Source organism: Antedon mediterranea, chromosome 1 (assembly GCF_964355755.1).
Source record: "Antedon mediterranea chromosome 1, ecAntMedi1.1, whole genome shotgun sequence".
In the NCBI taxonomy this organism is placed as follows: domain Eukaryota; kingdom Metazoa; phylum Echinodermata; class Crinoidea; order Comatulida; family Antedonidae; genus Antedon; species Antedon mediterranea.
In genome coordinates, this window is record NC_092670.1 from 40,066,313 (window position 1) to 40,084,372 (window position 18,060).

At 32.1% G+C, this 18,060-nt stretch overlaps 1 protein-coding gene across 19 annotated transcripts in view; it reads left to right on the plus strand.

Moving 5' to 3' along the window:
* Positions 1 to 18,060, plus strand: part of LOC140039793 (protein scribble homolog) — a 62,302-nt gene that overhangs the window by 37,766 nt on the left and 6,476 nt on the right. For 5 of the 19 annotated variants that reach the window (XM_072085394.1, XM_072085406.1, XM_072085412.1 and 2 more), the window contains 17 exons: positions 1,456 to 1,548; positions 1,632 to 1,712; positions 2,012 to 2,138; positions 2,414 to 2,616; positions 3,812 to 3,988; positions 4,616 to 5,023; positions 5,272 to 5,328; positions 5,593 to 5,607; positions 7,670 to 7,723; positions 8,379 to 8,441; positions 9,786 to 9,887; positions 11,036 to 11,152; positions 14,354 to 14,471; positions 14,869 to 15,028; positions 15,785 to 15,961; positions 16,885 to 16,979; positions 17,569 to 17,688. In XM_072085394.1, the coding sequence (XP_071941495.1) occupies positions 1,456 to 1,548; positions 1,632 to 1,712; positions 2,012 to 2,138; positions 2,414 to 2,616; positions 3,812 to 3,988; positions 4,616 to 5,023; positions 5,272 to 5,328; positions 5,593 to 5,607; positions 7,670 to 7,723; positions 8,379 to 8,441; positions 9,786 to 9,887; positions 11,036 to 11,152; positions 14,354 to 14,471; positions 14,869 to 15,028; positions 15,785 to 15,961; positions 16,885 to 16,979; positions 17,569 to 17,688 (2,167 nt within the window). The remainder of the gene's footprint in view (positions 1 to 1,455; positions 1,549 to 1,631; positions 1,713 to 2,011; positions 2,139 to 2,413; positions 2,617 to 3,811; positions 3,989 to 4,615; positions 5,024 to 5,271; positions 5,329 to 5,592; positions 5,608 to 7,669; positions 7,724 to 8,378; positions 8,442 to 9,785; positions 9,888 to 11,035; positions 11,153 to 14,353; positions 14,472 to 14,868; positions 15,029 to 15,784; positions 15,962 to 16,884; positions 16,980 to 17,568; positions 17,689 to 18,060) is intronic. The other 14 variants (XM_072085429.1, XM_072085432.1, XR_011842661.1 and 11 more) reach the window with 12 other exon arrangements.

Genomic DNA, 18,060 nt, shown 5'->3' on the forward strand with positions numbered 1-18,060 from the left:
GTGTCAGGGTCTGGACAAAAACTAATGGATTATTTCTTGAACCAAGGTGGACATGTCCACAACATGTCTTGCACACAAACTCCTTTAACTGACATATACCATGTACTCCACTGCCAATCCAGTTATATTTGTCAAGTATAAAATCAATCAAAAATCAAATAAAATCAAGGAAATAAAAATTCACCAATTCCTCCATGGTCATGCTTTTTGGTTTGCAATAGTTGAACAGTTAAATAAATAAGAAGCCATGAATATAAATAACTACACACCATAGGAAAGGTTTATTAAACACAAACTATAATCAAATAATAAGCCAAACCAGTTGTGTAGCTAATAATATACCTATGTTAAGTTGTGTAGCTAATAATATACCTATGTTAAGTTGTGTAGCTAATAATATACCTATGTTAAGTTGTGTAGCTAATAATATACCTATGTTAAGTTGTGTAGCTAATAATATACCTATGTTAAGTTGTGTAGCTAATAATATACCTATGTTAAGTTGTGTAGCTAATAATATACCTATGTTAAGTTGTGTAGCTAATAATATACCTATGTTAAGTTGTGTAGCTAATAATATACCTATGTTAAGTTGTGTAGCTAATAATATACCTATGTTAAGTTGTGTAGCTAATAATATACCTATGTTAAGTTGTGTAGCTAATAATATACCTATGTTAAGTTGTGTAGCTAATAATATACCTATGTTAAGTTGTGTAGCTAATAATATACCTATGTTAAGTTGTGTAGCTAATAATATACCTATGTTAAGTTGTGTAGCTAATAATATACCTATGTTAAGTTGTGTAGCTAATAATATACCTATGTTAAGTTGTGTAGCTAATAATATACCTATGTTAAGTTGTGTAGCTAATAATATACCTATGTTAAGTTGTGTAGCTAATAATATACCTATGTTAAGTTGTGTAGCTAATAATATACCTATGTTAAGTTGTGTAGCTAATAATATACCTATGTTAAGTTGTGTAGCTAATAATATACCTATGTTAAGTTGTGTAGCTAATAATATACCTATGTTAAGTTGTGTAGCTAATAATATACCTATGTTAAGTTGTGTAGCTAATAATATACCTATGTTAAGTTGTGTAGCTAATAATATACCTATGTTAAGTTGTGTAGCTAATAATATACCTATGTTAAGTTGTGTAGCTAATAATATACCTATGTTAAGTTGTGTAGCTAATAATATACCTATGTTAAGTTGTGTAGCTAATAATATACCTATGTTAAGTTGTGTAGCTAATAATATACCTATGTTAAGTTGTGTAGCTAATAATATACCTATGTTAAGTTGTGTAGCTAATAATATACCTATGTTAAGTTGTGTAGCTAATAATATACCTATGTTAAGTTGTGTAGCTAATAATATACCTATGTTAAGTTGTGTAGCTAATAATATACCTATGTTAAGTTTTAGTAATGTTGTTTTTCTAGAAAATTTGGGTAAAGCTGAGCAAAGATAGAAATGGTCTTGGATTTAGTATAGCAGGAGGCAAGGGGTCAACGCCCTACAAAGGTCATGATGATGTAAGCAATATACTTTTTTTTTTATTTTACACTTTAAGATATTAGAAAAAAACAACTTAACTTTTTATTTACTTCTACTTCAGTCAATATTTATCTCAAGAATTTCACAAGGCGGTGCTGCAGATAGGTCGGGTTCTATTAGAGTTGGCGACAAAGTTATAGAGGTAAAATTTATCTGTCATTTTATTGCTGTCAGTAGGCAGATTCCTAAATACAGTGTCACACATGGCATTGTTATTACCCAAACCTGTTACTCTGTATCACAGTACTAACCTTCCTAATATACTACTTTGCTCTGTCTACACTATCAAACTTTATGTGACCAAAAATGGACATGATGATGTTATATCACTACCATATTTGGGCACATCACTCTTTTTTTGTCAAACTAGTTTGATGTTGTAGACAAAACTTAATACAAATACATTTTATTTGATGAATTCTTGGTTATTTTTTGTGTTAGATAAACGGTTGTGACGTGACGAGTACAAGGCACGAGGAAGCCGTAAAGTTGTTGACAACAGCAACCGAGATCAACATGCTGGTGTACAGAGAAACAACAGATATTGTCCACCATCAACCTATTGTCAGTAAGTGTGATATTTTCAGCTTTGAGAGTTTTTGCTCTAATCTGTGTAGGCAGTGTACCAGAATTTCACAAAAGCTGCTAATATAAACACAATTTTTCAATCTTTTATCAACTAAAGCCAAATTAGTGTCGCTAGTTTCTTTCTTCATATGAATAGATGTTGGAGCATCAACGCTAGTAGACCAAACGTAGTACTTTTCAATTTTACAATCATTCGGGAGATTAGATCTCATAAAGTTACAAAACTAGGAATAATACGTTATTATTTTATTTAAGTGCACAACCCACCAACATTCAACCTGTCATTCATGGAAGATTTCCCAGGCTCCAGAGAAGATGAGGTTATAGAAGAAGAGCCAAAAATAGAAGAGATATTACTCCTAAGAAGTGGGGGTCCACTAGGCCTCAGTATTGTAGGAGGAAGTGATCATTCCAGTCATCCATTTGGTGCTGATGAGCCTGGTGTTTTTATATCTAAGGTTAGTTTCTTTATTTCAGAATACATCTTACATACCAAGCATTTCACCTTTCAAACTAAGTATGAAGACAATTAAATAACAGTGATGGTATTCAAGAGGCACACAAGCAAGGGATTGAGGGGTATATGAGCCATCAAGTGTTTTTATTATGTATATTTCCGGTGGCCTTCTAAACGATTTTCATTCTTTAGACACATTTTAAGTACTGTATTGACGCGGGTATAAGCCCATACTCGGGTATAAGCCCACCCCCGACTTTTGACTAATTTTCATGAAAAATGAGGCACTCTGGTATAAGCCCACCCATTAATTCGAAGATCTACAGTGTGTGTCGTAATACATATTTTTGTATTTGGCGACGTCCATACACCGCATACACCTACCTTTGATCATAACCAAGCTAGGCTAATATACGCTAGGCCATATGAGGCCTAGTGGTCCTGTTTTGTTTACACTCCATCGCGGTCGAAGGTTGCTTCACACACGACGCTACATACAAGTCGCCAAAATGGAAAACCACTATTTGGTATCGGCTGCCATAAACAAGCTTATTAAATTTCTTTGGTACATTTCTATTTAACGAACATTGTATACTTGCTTTTCTGCTTGATAAATTCTTGTTCAATTGATGTTTAAAATAAGATATTCTACGATAAATTTCACAAACTATAAGCTTAATTTTCCGACACTCTACACCTCGTGTATTTAGAGGCAACGTCGTACACGTGAGGGCGCTCGCTCGCATGGTGGAAATACACAGTGTACATGTGCTGTTTTTGACGATCTGCATTTTTGGATCCTCGGGTATAAGCCCACCCCCCAAACTTGACGTGATTTCATGTTCGAGGGGGGTGGGCTTATACCCGCATCAGTACGGTATATTTTTTTTGAGAATCTCACAAAATATTTTACACATTTTCTACATTCTAATGTCTAATGTTTTTGTACTGTAAACAAAACGATCCAATTTAAACCTGACCAAGCAGACTGGTGGCTAGGCCTAAGGTGGTCGTCCAACACGCCACAGTGCAACTACTCGAGAAATAGAAGGAAAGAAAGATTGTATGTCGGAATAGAATTGTCTGAACACTGAGCCAGGCCTCTCAATACATCACTCTTAAAGTCTTGATGATGACATATTCACTTCAAATTGTACCACTTATCAGCCAGATTTTTTTATATTTTTTATGCTCAGATTGTTGCAAACGGTGCTGCCGCCAAAACCAACTTATGTGTTGGTGATCGTGTAATAGAAGTTAATGGTATAGATGTTCAGCAAGCAAGCCACGCTGAAGCAGTCACGGCTCTTTTATCGGATCCATCACAGATACGTCTTGTAGTTAGACATGACAAACCTCCAGTAGGCTTACAGGTAATATTGCTTATATCAGATCCATCACAGATACACCTTTTAATGACAAAACCTCCAATAGATTTACAGGTAATAATGCTTATATCAGATCCATCACAGATACACCTTGTAGTAAGACATGACACACCTCCAAATAGGTTTACAGGTAATATTGATTATATCAGATCCATCACAGATACACCTTGTAGTTATACATGGTGAAGATTCAATGAAGGTTAAAGGTCACTGCTAATGAATATCCAATGAATTTTAAAGCTTACTGCTGATGAATATGCATGAGTGTGTGCTTTATTTTTATTGTTTATAACAGAACAAATTTTTTATTTTATTTATAATGCTATTCGTATATACAGCATCTAAAGGTAATTGGCTGAGTGTTTTAAATGCTTCATATTTGTCTACACATCTCACACGGTTATTTTTTGGAAGGTTTTTTTTTATATTGTATGTTGTCCCATTGTATCTCCTTTTAAATGGTTAAAACAAATTCTGTCTTTACACCAAATTAATTTTCTCACTAATTTGCATCTTTATTTATTGTTTACAATAAATGTTCTTGTTTGTTTTACAAAAACGTTTTTTGTTTTAATTTCTAATTTCTATTTTTAATTTTTCTTTTTTAACCAGGAAATTAAAATACTAAAAACTCCAGGAGAAAAATTAGGCATCAGCATTAGGGGCGGAAATAAAGGACATCCTGGCAACCCCTTGGACAAAACAGATGAAGGAATTTTTATATCAAAAGTGAATGCCTCAGGTGCAGCTAAAAGGGATGGACGATTATTAGTTGGACATAGAATTCTTGAGGTCAATAATCAAAGTTTACTAGGGTCATCACATACGGAAGCCGTAAGACTGCTTCGGGGAGCTGGCGAGGTGTTAACAGTACTTGTATGTGAGGGGTACGATCCGGACGTTGTACCGCCGACGTTAGCTGGTCAAGGAATATCGGATAGAAATACACACACCAGTCAGGAAAGTCTTTCATCTATTGATAGGGAGATGTCACCAGAGGAACTTAGAAAATTGAACCAGGTTAGTGGATACGGTGAACAGTCTTGCAGGTTGCAGTCTATATATACGGTAAACTTTCCTAAGTAGACTTAGAAGAAACTCTTCCTTCTAACGGTGTCAAATTTGGTGGAGTTGGAGAGATAGATACTGTGAAGTCGAGATCTTTAAAAAAAATGTGTTGAAACTTCTGAAATAAATAGTTGGTCCTACGGTAATATGTGCCATATTTCAATAAGTTGATTGTATTTTCTTTTTCTTTTTTCCTTCAGGAGTGTGAATTTCATGAAGAGACTGAACGTTGGGAACAAGAAGATCTAGAGAAAGTGGTAAGTTTACTTGGTTATTGGAAACGGTTTCACCAATGCCAATAGTAAATATAACTATTTACAATGAACTTGATTTGTTACTTGTTCTTAGCAACCCATGACCTCTAATCACAACATTTTTTTTACTTATTTATTTTTCAATAATTTCTTTTATATTTAGATATCGTTATTGCTTGTAAAATAGTTTCATTAGATTGTTTTGTTTTTTTTATTATTTTTGCACTTTATATCAATTTTGGTTTGCATCTTTTTCATTTTTCACAGAGAAAACATGTTGAGGTAAATAGATTTGTTTAGAGGTGTAAAGCTCTGTCTACACTATCAAACTTTATGTGACAACAATGTGATATGCCCATATATGGACATGATGATGTCATATCACTACCATATTTGGGCATATCACTACCATATTTAGGCACATCACACTTACTTTGTAGACAGAGCTTTAGTGACTAACTTCATTTGTTTTATTTCTAATTCTTGTTATGGGATATTCTGTAGTGTATTGTGATTCATTACGTACACATAAATGCACACATTGTAAGACACATTTTTAGTGAATATTATTATTATTTTTTATTTACACTATGTGCAGACAAAAATCCATAGCACACTTAAATGAACACAATGATAATGCAAATAAAATTTATCTTACATCATAACAAATACAGTATAAAAAAATATCAAAATATAATGTTGAAAATATCAAAAAATTATAAAATTACAAGTTCAACCAACCAATAAGTGTCATTTTTCATTGTTCAACTCACTTGCGCATCCAAGTAGAAACCAAGCTTATAGATAAACCTACTGCAGTAATACTTTGCTAGCTTGGTTACACTCTGACATTCTAGATTAAACCTACTGCAGTAATACTTTGCTAGCTTGGTTACACTCTGACATTCTAGATTAAACCTACTGCAGTAATACTTTGCTAGCTTGGTTACACTCTGACATTCTAGATTAAACCTACTGCAGTAAAACTTTGCTAGCTTGGTTACACTCTGACATTCTAGATTAAACCTACTGCAGTAATACTTTGCTAGCTTGGTTACACTCTGACATTCTAGATTAAACCTACTGCAGTAAAACTTTGCTAGCTTGGTTACACTCTGACATTCTAGATTAAACCTACTGCAGTAAAACTTTGCTAGCTTGGTTACACTCTGACATTCTAGATTAAACCTACTGCAGTAAAACTTTGCTAGCTTGGTTACACTCTGACATTCTAGATTAAACCTACTGCAGTAAAACTTTGCTAGCTTGGTTACACTCTGACATTCTAGATTAAACCTACTGCAGTAATACTTTGCTAGCTTGGTTACACTCTGACATTCTAGATTAAACCTACTGCAGTAATACTTTGCTAGCTTGGTTACACTCTGACATTCTAGATTAGGTTAAAATCACACTTTACACTTTCCACATTAACATTTTATCACACATTATACTTTTAAAAACAATAATCTATTCTTGTGGTGATTGGGTGAATTTTGCTGTTTTCTTCATTAAATCTCTGCATGATTTTTATGTTTAGCATGGGTTCTTTCAATAATCATCTTAGAGCATCTTTATTAAATGGGGAAAAAACATTTCTTAAATTAATTTATTTAACATTTTTATTAACATTCATTCAATTATATTTTGTTTTAAATGTTTCTATATTTAGATTATTATTTTAAAACAATATAGGCTATTTCATTATTAAATCAATTTTCATTTAAATTTAAACAAATGGCCAGCAGTTGTTGCCAACATACACTTCATTTCATTTTTATGTGTCATATAATTTCATAATTATTTAATTTATATATTCTATATTATTAAACTATACTACTACTTTTTGTCAAGTATTGACATCTGTGTCACATTATTTGATTCATTATGGCAAAATTGTTGCAAAAGAAGCATTCTGTCACTGACCAAGCATGCCTCCAACCATAGGGATCTTTTAATTTGACCTATGACCTACACATATCGTGTCGTTTAAAATTGTAAATTGGAGGAATAAAATGTGTAGAGAAATCAAGTATAGAACTTAAGCACATCCCAATGTCCTTGCATGCACACAATTGAATTAATATGAAGTAACTAAGTCATAGGTCATCACACATCAAAAGCCTTTCTAATATTAAAGCCAGAACATACAAGATACAAGGAAAATAAAGTATAAAATACTTATAATTTACAAAACTATAATTTATACAGTCAATAATATCAACAATTTTTATATTAATCAATAATAACTAACGTTAATATGTATCTAAAATGATTAACTGAATAAATTACTAGGTACCAGTTTTATTATATAAATTTATACTCATTTTTGTATGGAAATTAGGAGGAAATGACGAGACTGAGGCAGGAAGAGACAGAAAGGTTGCTGGCAGAAGGGGTAAATCAAATTTAGACTTTTTTTAAATTCTAACTTAGTTTTTCAAAATGTTTTACTTTCAACAATGAATGAGTTCACAAGAGAAAGAGATTTCATTCTGTGTTCACATGTTCTCACTTGCCTATATAATTCTATGCGTGTTCACATCATATGTTCATTGTATGTTCACATTGCACATTTTTCCATGTTTGTCAGCATTTGCTTGTGTTCAGTTTCATTTGTCCATGTGTGTGTTTATGTTATGTGTTCACAGATATCTGTGTTCAAATGTGAACGCAGACATCAGCGTATGTGTGTCCTTGTTTCCATGTGTGTGTTTATGTTATGTGTACACAGATATCTGTGTTCAAATGTGAACGCAGACATCAGCGTATGTGTGTCCTTGTTTCCATGTGTGTGTTTATGTTATGTGTACACAGATATCTGTGTTCAAAATGTGAACGCAGACATCAGCGTATGTGTGTCCTTGTTTCCATGTGTGTGTTTATGTTATGTAAACACAGATATCTGTGTTCAAGTGTGAACGCAGACATCAGCGTATGTGTGTCCTTGTTTCCATGTGTACATTTGATGCATGTTAACATGTTGATGACCTGTCTGTCTGTCCATGGTGTGTCCATGTTACTCATCATAGTTTACTGTCCATCCTTCTTAGCTTTACCTTGAGGTCTCTAGATTGGAGACTGAAGAAACAATTGATAAACAAACACCTCAATCAGTAAGTCAGCAAAACAAATCCTTATTTGGTTTAAACATACCCTTATTTGGTGTAAAAGCACCCTTAATTGGTTTCAACATATCCTTATTTCGTTTAAGCATATCCTTATTTGGTTTAAACACACCCTATATTTGTTTTAAACATATCCTTATTTGGTTTAAACATATCCTTATTTGGTTTAAATATATCCTTATTTGGTTTAAGCTTATCCTTATTTGGTTTAAACATACCCTTATTTGGTTTAAATATATCCTTATTTGGTTTAAACATACCCTTATTTGGTTTAAATATATCCTTATTTGGTTTAAGCTTATCCTTATTGGTTTAAACATACCCTTATTTGGTTTAAATATATCCGTATTTGGTTTAAATATATCCTTATTTGGTTTAAGCTTATCCTTATTGGTTTAAACATACCCTTATTTGGTTTAAATATATCCGTATTTGGTTTAAATATATCCTTATTTGGTTTAAGCTTATCCTTATTGGTTTAAACATACCCTTATTTGGTTTAAATATATCCGTATTTGGTTTAAATATATCCTTATTTGGTTTAAGCTTATCCTTATTGGTTTAAACATACCCTTATTTGGTTTAAATATATCCGTATTTGGTTTAAATATATCCTTATTTGGTTTAAGCTTATCCTTATTGGTTTAAACATACCCTTATTTGGTTTAAATATATCCGTATTTGGTTTAAATATATCCTTATTTGGTTTAAGCATATCCTTAATTTTGTTGGTTTCCAAATTGCTGTCAAATTGTTCTTTTGTTAAATTAATCGCTTTGTGTTGTGCTATTCTAAAAATTACATTACAGTGTATTTTTATTAGCCAAGTGTCTTATACAATCATAGTTTATTTTGTTTATTTTTAAATGTCTGTAATTTTATTAAATTATGAAATTTCAAACATCCTAGTTTTGTAGTAACCTTTTTATTCCCGACAGTGTTTAAGTTCAACTTTTTTAATATAATATTAAAACCGGTTGAAATTAATACTTTTATTTTAATGATTTATTTCATTTTTCCAATATTTTTATTAATGTTTTTATTGCTTTGTATGAAACTGAAAAATTTTAAGAAATGTAATTCTTTATTTTATTGGCAATTTGTTGTCAAAGTAGATTAGTTGCTGTTTTGTTTTATGAAGCTCCTCCCACTTTTCTAATTTACTTAATTATGTTTGACTCGACCTTTGACATGATGTCATTCAAATATTGTGCTATTAACTAAAAAAACTATGATTCCGTTGCTCAATTTACATAATGTTACGGGTCTTTGTACTATTTGTTTGGGAAATAATATTACTATTATTGACTTTTTAATTCAATTTAATTTCAGAAACCCAGAAATGAGAATGGGCAAGTGAATGCTGGGCAAGTGAATGCTGGGCAAGTGAATGCTGGGCAAGTGAATGCTGAGCAAGAACAAAGCCATTTCCAAGTAAGTAACCTTTCCATATTATGTTTAAAAATCTTGAAAATAAATTGATTTTAATCGAGTTACAAATTGTAGATTTTGGAAATGGACTGAAATAAGATGATGTCGAAAGAATTGATAGACTGTACATTCAATACTCCTGTAAAGAATTATAAAGATGTTTGGAGTATGATCATATGTGGAGCTAAAATAATAAGTGATAGAAAATGGCCTATAATATTACATAAATACAATTTTAGTATTTAAACAAATTCTCGATATGCAGTCACCACCCCAAAGTCTAAAAAGTTTTCATCCAGGAAAGTTACTGTCATGTTCGCTAAATCTTACCACAGCAAGTGTTCAGTGTGAAAACAGATTTAATGTAAAGATCCTAATTCTTTCCTACTATGTATTTTCTGAAAGTTTTTGGGGGAACCTGCCATGGATAACTGGTTTAGGGCAACCCATAGGTGATGGGTTTTGGGGAACTCATGGTTGTTGGGTTTTTGGGCAACCCATGGGTGACTGGTTTTTAGTTGGTTAACTTGACACTTTTCTTTTTATTTACTCAATATCAGAAATGATAATTTACAACTGTTTTTATGTTTTATATTCTTTTACTTGTCATTTTCTTTATAGTATGATTTGCTGTCTTTACTGCATGATTCATCACATTGCATTGAAGCATTATGAGAGTCCAAATTTAGAAATATAGCATAATAATATATTATATAGCATCTTCCATCAAAAACCTAAATAAAAACAACTATATTGTACCCTGATGATATGATTTCATGTATTTTATATAATTGTAAATTCAGAGGAGACCGATATTTTAAAATATTAGAACTGTTTTTCAATTTCATATCTCAATTTCAAAATAATGGTCTTTAACTTATGAAATTTACAAATTACACCTCACCTAAAATTTATAATTTATATTGTCATTTTGAAATATTTTTTAAATTAAAATATATTTTTATCAAATGCAACCTATTATTCTTGTACTCTCATTGTATGATTTTATGTTTTATTTTTGGGATTCAAAACAAATTTAATTCAAAATGTATTTGCAAAAAGCAAAAATTTTCTTTTCCTTAAATTATTTTATTTTAATGTTACTAATTCTTATTTTCCGCAATCGCATCATTGAATGACATTATCAACAGAAGCGGGTCGTTCCACCTCCAATTGCGCCTAAGCCCCCCAAACGAGTAGGTGGAGGAGGACGTGATGGTAGGCCAGAGACCTCGTCTGGCTCAACAAGCCCTCTGCTTACCCCCGAGGTAAAATGGTTTATGTTGATTGCTTGCTAATTGTATGTACTCCAGTATGCCAGCTTGTTCTACCAGTTTCTTGTCCTTCCTTGTCTTAAGTCTCTTGTCTTGTGCTTAATGTACTCTTAAAGTAGCATTTGTTATACCGCCCTCTGTTTTCTCGTCTGTAGACCTTGTGTAATTCTTTAATGTTGTAGTAATAGTTTTTCAATTATTCCTAAATACATTTATGATAAACTGTAGATAAAGAGATAGAAGTATAAAACACACACAAGTATTAATTAATTATCCATTTATTGCCAAATGTTGGTTTCATTTATGAATGTGAAATTTTATTACAATATTGAATCCTCATAATTAAAATGATCCCTTTGTCTCAGATATTTCATATAAATCTGTACTAAATTCTCAAATCAGTACATTTTGGATTATGTGAAAACGTCGCGCATTCTTATTTTTAAATCGAACCCAAGATATGACTAGTTTTACGTTGATAAATTCCCTTTTGTTGAAAAAATTATTTTATTAATATCGAAGTAAAAAAGAAAATATATTCTAATCTTGCTAAATTGATTTACTTTGCTTATAAAATTAGAAAGCATTATTTTTAACGCACCATAAGTTTATTATATTATATTTATATTGATGTATTCGGGCCAATGGCCTATGTATAATGGCCTATGTATAATGGCCTATGTATAATGGCCTATGTGTAATGGCCTATGTGTAATGGCCTATGTGTAATGGCCTAGGCAAGAAAGATACTTGAGAACCACTTATCTTGCCATTAGAATCGAACCCAATTAAGAAATTAAGATTCTGCATAAATATATAAATTGTATCCTATGTGTATGTTTTATACTTCACACAAAATTACAAGTAGAGTCACACATTTATATATTAATTAATTAATCCATTTATACTTGAAGAATAAATTCATATTAAATAAAGATGCCATTTAGTAATTTAGTTTACACTTATTTATCACTATGATGTTGGGTTTATGTTTAAAGTAACAAATACTAATGCATTAAGGGACCATGTCAAAATTATTCCACTGCAGTTACTGCAGTAACTACTTTTTTTTAAACTGTAATATATGATTTTAATTTGTTTCGATGTAGAAATTTATGAGACAGTCACTAAACTGAACAATATTATGTTGGTAGGATTATTCCAAACATACATGATAAAGAGTAAAATGTAGTAAATGCAATAACTGCAGTAGAATCATTTGGACATGGTCCCTGGTGATTGCCTAAATCTCCTTTCCCAGATAAACAAATTATATGTTGTATTTGGGGAATTAGCCCTGTACGCTTATTTGGGGAATTAGCCTTGTACGCATTTCTATCTTTTCATCTTCACTTATCTTTTTAAAATGTTTGTTGGTTACTTTAGAAGAATCAGGTTGCTATGAGAGCAGCTACTAGAAACGCGAGGGAAGAAGCATTGCGAATTAGCCGTTTGTCGCTGGCTAGCACATCAAGCCGGCATTCGTCCACTTATAGTTTAGATACGCCCCCTCTAACACCTAAGGTGAGATTCACTCCACGCTTCTCAACCAGTTCATTCATCTGCTGTTCATTATTCCGTGTTCATTTCATAATGGCAATTTCTGCTGACCATAGGTTGTGATTTTCATAATGCCGATTTTTACTGACCATTAAGCTCATGTTTGTTCACTTTGTAGCATCAATTTTCACTGACCAATAGTTTGTGTTTGTTACTCTGTAGTTGCCGATTTTAGCTGGCCATTAGTCTGTGTTACTCTAGACAATGCTTTAGATTATTGTGTTTTCAGCTGTTGTTGGTTGACTTCATAATCTATAGGTTTAGAATTTGTATTCAATAGAATTTGTTTTGTTTATGAATCTTAATAATATATATTTTTCCGATTTCATTAAATAAAATTCTTCCGCACATGAAGTGTATGTTTTACACATTATTTTTACTTTGGTTGATTGTGAATTGTTTCTTACTAAGAATTCAAAACAGTTTTTTATGCTTATTTGTGTTCCCACAATGCATCTGTACATGAACTATGCGGCGATGGATCTATCCATTTTAGTAAATCTTTTATTTGAGTTTAAAACTAACATTTCTTTCGATTTTTTTTTTTATGAATTTCTGAAATATGATACTAATAAGTTTATAATCCTGTTAGATGTCGAGAATTACACATATAAATGTCAATTATAGCTTTTAAAAGCTATTTTATGATAAAAACAGTGTGTTAATATGACATAATTATCTCTTTGTTGTGAATGACCACCTACCTACCTTGTTAGCCCCTTTGCAACACCCTCTACTTTCCCTCCCCATTCCTCATTTTCCCCTACATGCATTTAATAATGATGTAACTAATAATATATATATATACAGTATTTGATACTACTAGGGTGCATATGGTATAATTATACTAAGTGAAATGTTTAATTATATATAATCATTGGTGTTTTGTTATTCAGATATATTTTTAGTAACTTTGTAATTAGCCAATCACATCAATCTACTCACATTGACCTTGAATCAACATTTGCTTTATTAATTGCATTTTGTTTGCTTTGCATGCTCATGAATATTCATGATTATCAATATTCATGCTTATCAATATTTGTGCTTATGAATATTCATGCTTATCAATATTCAAGATTATGAATATTCATGCTTATGAATATTCGTGCTTATCAATTTTCAAGATTATAAATTTTCAAGATTATCAATATTTATTTATTTAACAAAGTTGATATAACTTTTACACAATTTTTTCCTCAATTTTATTTGCTTTTTATAAATATTAATTTGCTTTTTTTATAAATATTTATTTTAATGCTTTTTAACATTTGATTTAATTATGTTTTGTTAACCATCCTTTCCTAGTGCAACATTTTTAAATTCAAGATATGTCATTGAAAAATCACATTTAAATACTTGAAAAATGAAAAAAACTATACCACATATTAGCATATCGGAATTTCACCATTGTATTGGTAACATGATCATGTCATGCCAATTAAAATAGGACATTTGAAAATCTATACAGACCTTTACACAATTAATATTCAAGTTCATTTTCGTATTTTATAAAAAGTTTCTAGAGATTCACAAACTAAACATTTTATTTATCAATATTTTAACATTATTTAATCACTATTTTATCAACATTTTATCAATATTTTATCAACATTTTATCCATATTTTACTTAGTATGAGAATCATAATGCAAGTAACGATGGTTCAGGGCCGGAAGGCTTAGCTTTTAGAGATAAATGGAAACACTTTGAAACAAGGATAGAAGAACAAACACAATCTGCACCCAAATCAGGTATTTATTAATAATACCAAAAATAGATGTTTGAATTAATGTGGAGAATATTTTCAAGAGTTCAAATCCTGACAGTTCTCTTCAATCTCAACTCTGTTGAACATGACCGAGTATAATCCCATGTTCGTTTATAATCCCACCTTAGTTTAGGATGACTTCAGACACAAGACATGGTTAATCGATTGTTAATGTGGGTATGATCCCACTTTTTTTTTTGCAACATTTTTTAAACACAAGCCCTTGAGAAAGCTGGATGGAATCCAAATGCAAAAAGGTAACCAATAGCTCAGAAGCTGAAGTCAGATGAACCACAATTTAAATCGATTGATTAGAGATTAGGGATGCCATTTTCATTTTGTTTCTAAATATAATTTACATTTTTAAAATAATGTTGTAGGCAAAAAGGTTGACCTTGTGAGTGGTCAAGATTTGAACTTATTAAAAGAAGACGAGGATCAACGAATGAAAGCAATGACAAAAGATGACATCATTAAGTACTCACTGAACGCAATGGACGACGAGGACACTACTGCTGTTGTCAATGCTACCAACGCCAGGTAACTATTGAACACTAATATGTTGGAGAAAAGTGTTGACAAATGTGTACTTTGTGAAAAATATATTGTGAAAATAATTACTATATCTTGTTGATTTACCATTTATTATGATCATGAAAATGAAAATTTATGATACTTTTTGGAATGATTTAAGCATGGTCTTTAGTTGTTGTCTTGCTTGTTGAATTAAGTGTTTTCTATTTTATCTTTCTGGCATGTATACTTCTCTTCATTCTTTGTTCTATCAGTTGGAGGTTTTATTCCTCTAGCCCATGGAATGGGTTATCATACAGACCAATTAGACCATAGATGCACAGTTTACCAAGTCGTTAGATGACAGAAATCAGTGGTAGCACCATGTCAGAAAAGGGCTGGCTCAAATCTTCTCTTTGAAAAGAAATTTAAAAATCGTATTCAAAATAAGAAACATATTTTGTCAAATGCTTTATTAAGATGTGTCCACACTTAAATTTAGCTGTGTCCATACTTACATTAAGATGTGTCCACACTTAAATTGAGCTGTGTCCACACTTACATTAAGCTGTGTCCACACTTAAACTGAGCTGTGGAAGAACCTAGATTTGCTTAGTCTGTCCAGTTGAGTTTGTTGGTGTTACCACTGAAACAATCACTTACTATTTTCACACTATAACATTACAATCACCACAATGCTTTTTCCTATCACCATATTTGGTGGTGCCACTGATTGTATATTTTGACTGCATAACATTAGACTCACCTTTCCATGCTTTTCAGTTTTTCATCCCCTACTACTGAACTACCTCCTCATATCCGTACGGCAAAAGCCGAGAAGCGTTATTATAATCGGCTAAATGATATCAATGTTGATGTAAAGCCGGAGGATGGGGAACTGTCCCCTGCTGAAAAGCGTTCTTTAGAAGCTGACAAACGATCGGCCTGGCGTGCTGCAAGGTACTGGCCTATCTTATTTATTATAAATTAGATTGATTTATGGGAAATATCTACATATCTTTGCTTTCAGTAATATTATCAATATCATAAAACATCATCTACAATCACCAGTGTCTACACCATTGTCATCATGAGTGGCAAGCTTAACACCATTAGTAACTTTCAGCCAGTCACCACATTCACATTTAAATATTTGTGTTGCACCTTTATACAAAAGGGGGCCAAAGGGGAAAGTGATTTTCAGAAAGTTTTATAACATACCACAATAGATTCTTTTTAGGTTATTCTAGTTGTACCTTATATAGCATGTTTTACTGTTATGTCTGTTAGCTTGCTTTGTTGTTACAGTATTTAGTTTGTTGCTCGTACTCTCGAACTAGCATCATGTTTTCTCTACTGTAAATAATCAACTAAGCACAACAAAATGCTCTGCGTTAGAGTGCTGCTTTAAATTGAGTGCTGAGTTTTATTGAGCATTAATTGAAAGAGCTTCCTTAAAATCTGAGAGCTGCACTTAATTGAGAGAGCTGCATGTAATTTAGAGATCTGCACTTAAATTGCTTTTAAATTAGAATTAGACTTAGCTGAAAGCCCATGCTATATTGAGAGTTGCTCTCAAACAAGAAGTATTCACTCAAAAGAGAAATATCCACTTTTGAATAATTTAATTGAGGGCTGCGCACATTGGCTATGAAACAAATTACTATTAAACTCTGTCTACACTATCAAACTAATTTGACAAAAAAAAGTGTGATATGCCCAAATATGGTGGTGCTATGACATTATTATGTCCATATAATATATAGGCACATCACATTTTATTGTCACATAAAATTTGATAGTGTAGACCGGGCTTTATGCTGCAAAATGTATTGATTATTTACAATGCATTGATAGCATGATTGATTGATTGCCATTGATAGGATGAAGTCTTTAGAGGATGAAGCCTTACAAGCTCAGATTGTATTAGCTAAATCTCGTGAATTGGAACAAATCAGTAGATCAGCTGAAACACAAGGTGAGGAGGCTTTAATAGATTATGACCAATCACAGAGTGAATGGCTAGTCATGTGATATTGATAGTCCAATCACGTGTCTCGTAAGAGAAGATAAGGTAGCAATGATAATAGACCAATCGCATAAATCCTTTATCAGACTTGCATCTTGTTATTTTGTTTTCTATGGATGATTGTAAGAATGAATTTTAACATAATATTATAATATTTTTGTTTGTTAATTGTGTATTGTTGTTTTATAACTGTTTTTGTAAATACTGTAAATAATGAGGAAAGACCTTAGTGGCTTGTCTGGTTTCAGACACACCAGTAAGTAAGTTGATCAAAGTCCTTGATTAATTGTTGACTTTAGATCTTGGTTCCCACTTTTACTTACGGTGGACCAACGTCCTTGCATTGCAAGTGGGACCCAAGATTCAGGCTAATCATCATCATCAGCATCATCATGAGTGGCAACATTTGCAACATACATCACTAGGCCTTTTAAGCTTACATGCTATTCTGTGCTATGTATTAATACATTAGTAACAAGGTCACATTATGTTATACTATGTTTGTGTTAATGTTTATGTACATGTTATGGTCTACTAGTAGCAAGATCAATGGAAGAGTTACCCATCTTACCACCACCTAAGCAACAGTTTTCATCTCTGACTTATATCCAAGCTGTTGCTAAAGAAAGTCAGAGTAATGATGTAACTAACTCCCCTGGTAAGTGACAGTAAGCAGCCAAGCTCCTGTATACTGTACACAGGGGCGGATACAGCAATATAGGGTCTTTCACACCTGTTCCGTCACTGCTCCGGTCCAGCAAATCATGATTTGCCCAAACTTTGCCGGAACAGGTGTGAAAGACCCTTTAGAGAGGAGGTTGTGACAAGTAAATACATTGTTAAGCTGCATTCACACTTGTTCCATTGATAGAACGGAAGAAAGTGCTGTTTTGTTAAATAGTATTAAATCAGAATTGAATGGTAGCATGAATGATTTTAAATTTGTTTACATTTGAGACTCCCTCTTCTGTATCCGTCCAAGAATGTACATGCTTCGGTGGTGGTGTACTCATATTGAGGATTAAGATAG